At 46.9% G+C, this 2,115-nt stretch overlaps 1 protein-coding gene across 1 annotated transcript; it reads right to left on the bottom strand.

Moving 5' to 3' along the window:
- Positions 1-510: 510 nt before the first annotated feature.
- LOC130467320 (uncharacterized) lies at positions 511-2,115 on the bottom strand. Its single transcript, XM_056835795.1, has 3 exons — positions 1,240-2,115; positions 748-1,051; positions 511-605 (listed from the first exon to the last, which is right to left on the bottom strand). The coding sequence occupies exons 1-3, from the start codon at positions 2,113-2,115 to the stop codon at positions 511-513; spliced, it is 1,275 nt and encodes a 424-aa protein (XP_056691773.1).

Genomic DNA, 2,115 nt, shown 5'->3' with positions numbered 1-2,115 from the left:
CCCCCTTTCCGATGATCTTGTCGATCAAGTACGGTCCTTCCCAAGCTGGTGCCAATTTACCTGCGTTTAGCTCCTTTGTGTTTTGGAACACTTTGCGTAGCACCTAGTCGCCCTCCTTGAACATTTTCACCTTGACGTTTTTGTTAAAACACTTTGCGACGATCTGTTGTTGTGATGCCATCCTTATCAACGCTGCTTCCCTTAAGTCTTCTGTGTTGTCGAGGTTCTCACTTAGTTCCACGTCGTTCTGCTCTGGCGTCATGAGTCCATATCGTGCACTGGGCAGTTTCACTTCTGGGGGCAATACTGCTTCGCACCCGTAGACGAGTGAGAAAGGAGTCTGCCCCGTCGCCGCCCTAGGCGTCGTCCTGTTGGCCCATAGGATGGAGGGCAACTCTTCCGCCCACCGTCCCTTTTTGTCGTCCAAACGCTTCTTTAGTGATCCGATTATCGTCTTATTGCTGGATTCTACTTGGCAATTTGCTTGGGGGTATCTTGGCGTCGACGTCTTCAGCTCGATGTTCCATGTTTTGCAGAAAGCTCTTGTCTTGTCGCTGATGAACTATGACCCGTTGTCGCATATGATCTCTGAGGGTACTCCAAACCTGCATATTATGTTAGTCCAGATAAACGAACATACTTCTTTGTCCCTTACTTTTTGGAACGCACCTGCTTCTATCCACTTAGAAAAATAATTTGTTTGAGCTAACATAAAGACCTATTGTCCTGGGGCGACGGGCAATTTACCGACGATGTCCATTCCCCATTTCATGAAAGGCCACGGTGTTAAGGTTGGATGCAAGAACTCGGATGGCTTATGTGTCATACTTGCGTGCCTTAGGCATTTGTCGCACTTGGCAACGTACCTCATGGCATCTTTGAACATCGTCGGCCAATAGTATCCGTTCCTCTTGATCCTTGTTGATAAGCTTCGTCCTCCCTCGTGTCCTCCGCATTCTTCTTCGTGGTATTGCTGAAGTAGTCCTTCCCATTCTGTCTTTTCTGCACATCGCATCATCATTCCGTTGGCTGATTTTTTGAATAGCACATCCTGCAAAATAACATATCGTGAAGCTTTGAAAAGGATTTTTCTGGCTTCCAGCTTGTCGACGGGAAGGGTTTCGTGTGTTAGGTAGTCGAGAATGGGTTTGTGGTCCAGTTGTCTGTGTTTGTGGTTGATAGGACGAGGCTGGCGTTTTGTGGGATTTCTTTGTCTATAGTGGGTAACAACATGTGTACTAAGGGTATGGTCGAGAATGGTGATCTTCTGAGTGCAGATCCTAAGTTTGCGAGTGCATCGGCTTGTGTGTTTTGGTCTCGTGGTATTTGTTTTATTGAGAAGGGTTTGAACTTTGTGGTTAATTTTTTGGCCTTCTCGAGGTACAAGGTCATTTTTAGGTCTTTAGCTTCGTAGTCGTCGTTGATCTGGTTGATGATCAGTTGTGAGTCGCTGAAGATGTCGAGTCCGCTTGCTCCAAACTTTCCAGCTAACGTCATTCCGGCGATTAGTGCCTCGTACTTTTCTTCGTTGTTCGTCACTTTAAAGTCGCAGCATATGGTATGTGCTATCATGTCCCCTTGTGGTGATTTCAGCACGACGCCTAAACCTGCACCACGAAAGTTAGATGAGCCGTCGACGAAGAGTGTCCACGTTCTGCCTATACTGTTGATGTGTTTGACTTCGTCGTCTGCTATCTTCTCCAAGTCGGGGCTGAAGTCTGCCACAAAGTCTGCTAGGGCCTGCGACTTTACAGCCGTCCTCGGTTGGTATTTGATACCGAATCCTCCTAGTTCCATCGTCCATATTTCCTTTCGACCTGTCAGTTCTGGCCTACGCATCATAGACTTAATTTGATAGTTAGTCATCACCACTATTTGGTGAGTTTCAAAATAATGCCTTAGTCTTTTGGCTGCAGTGACGAGTGCTAGAACAAGTTTTTCGAGGGAGGAATACCTGGTTTCTGCCTCTAATAAGGACTTAATGATGTAGTAGATGGGCAGTTGTTGCGTTTCGTCTTCTCGGGAAAACACCGCGTTGACTGCTGTCGTGCTGACGGCAAGGTAAAGTTGTAAAACTTCACCTTCCTTGGGTTTAGACAGGAGGGGTGGCGTCAT

This window comes from Spinacia oleracea, chromosome 2 (assembly GCF_020520425.1).
Source record: "Spinacia oleracea cultivar Varoflay chromosome 2, BTI_SOV_V1, whole genome shotgun sequence".
Lineage (NCBI taxonomy): Eukaryota > Viridiplantae > Streptophyta > Magnoliopsida > Caryophyllales > Amaranthaceae > Spinacia > Spinacia oleracea.
This window is presented reverse-complemented; position numbering and strand designations above follow the sequence as displayed.

Excerpts from the sequence above, each read along its gene's own strand:
- LOC130467320 (XM_056835795.1), bottom strand. The coding sequence starts at position 2,115 with ATGACGCCACCCCTCCTGTCTAAACCCAAGGAAGGTGAAGTTTTACAA. Across the intron at positions 1,052-1,239 it reads CATTCTCGACCATACCCTTA|GATGTGCTATTCAAAAAATC; the intron begins GTACACATGTTG and ends GTTATTTTGCAG. Across the intron at positions 606-747 it reads ATGGGGAATGGACATCGTCG|GTTTGGAGTACCCTCAGAGA; the intron begins GTAAATTGCCCG and ends CATAATATGCAG.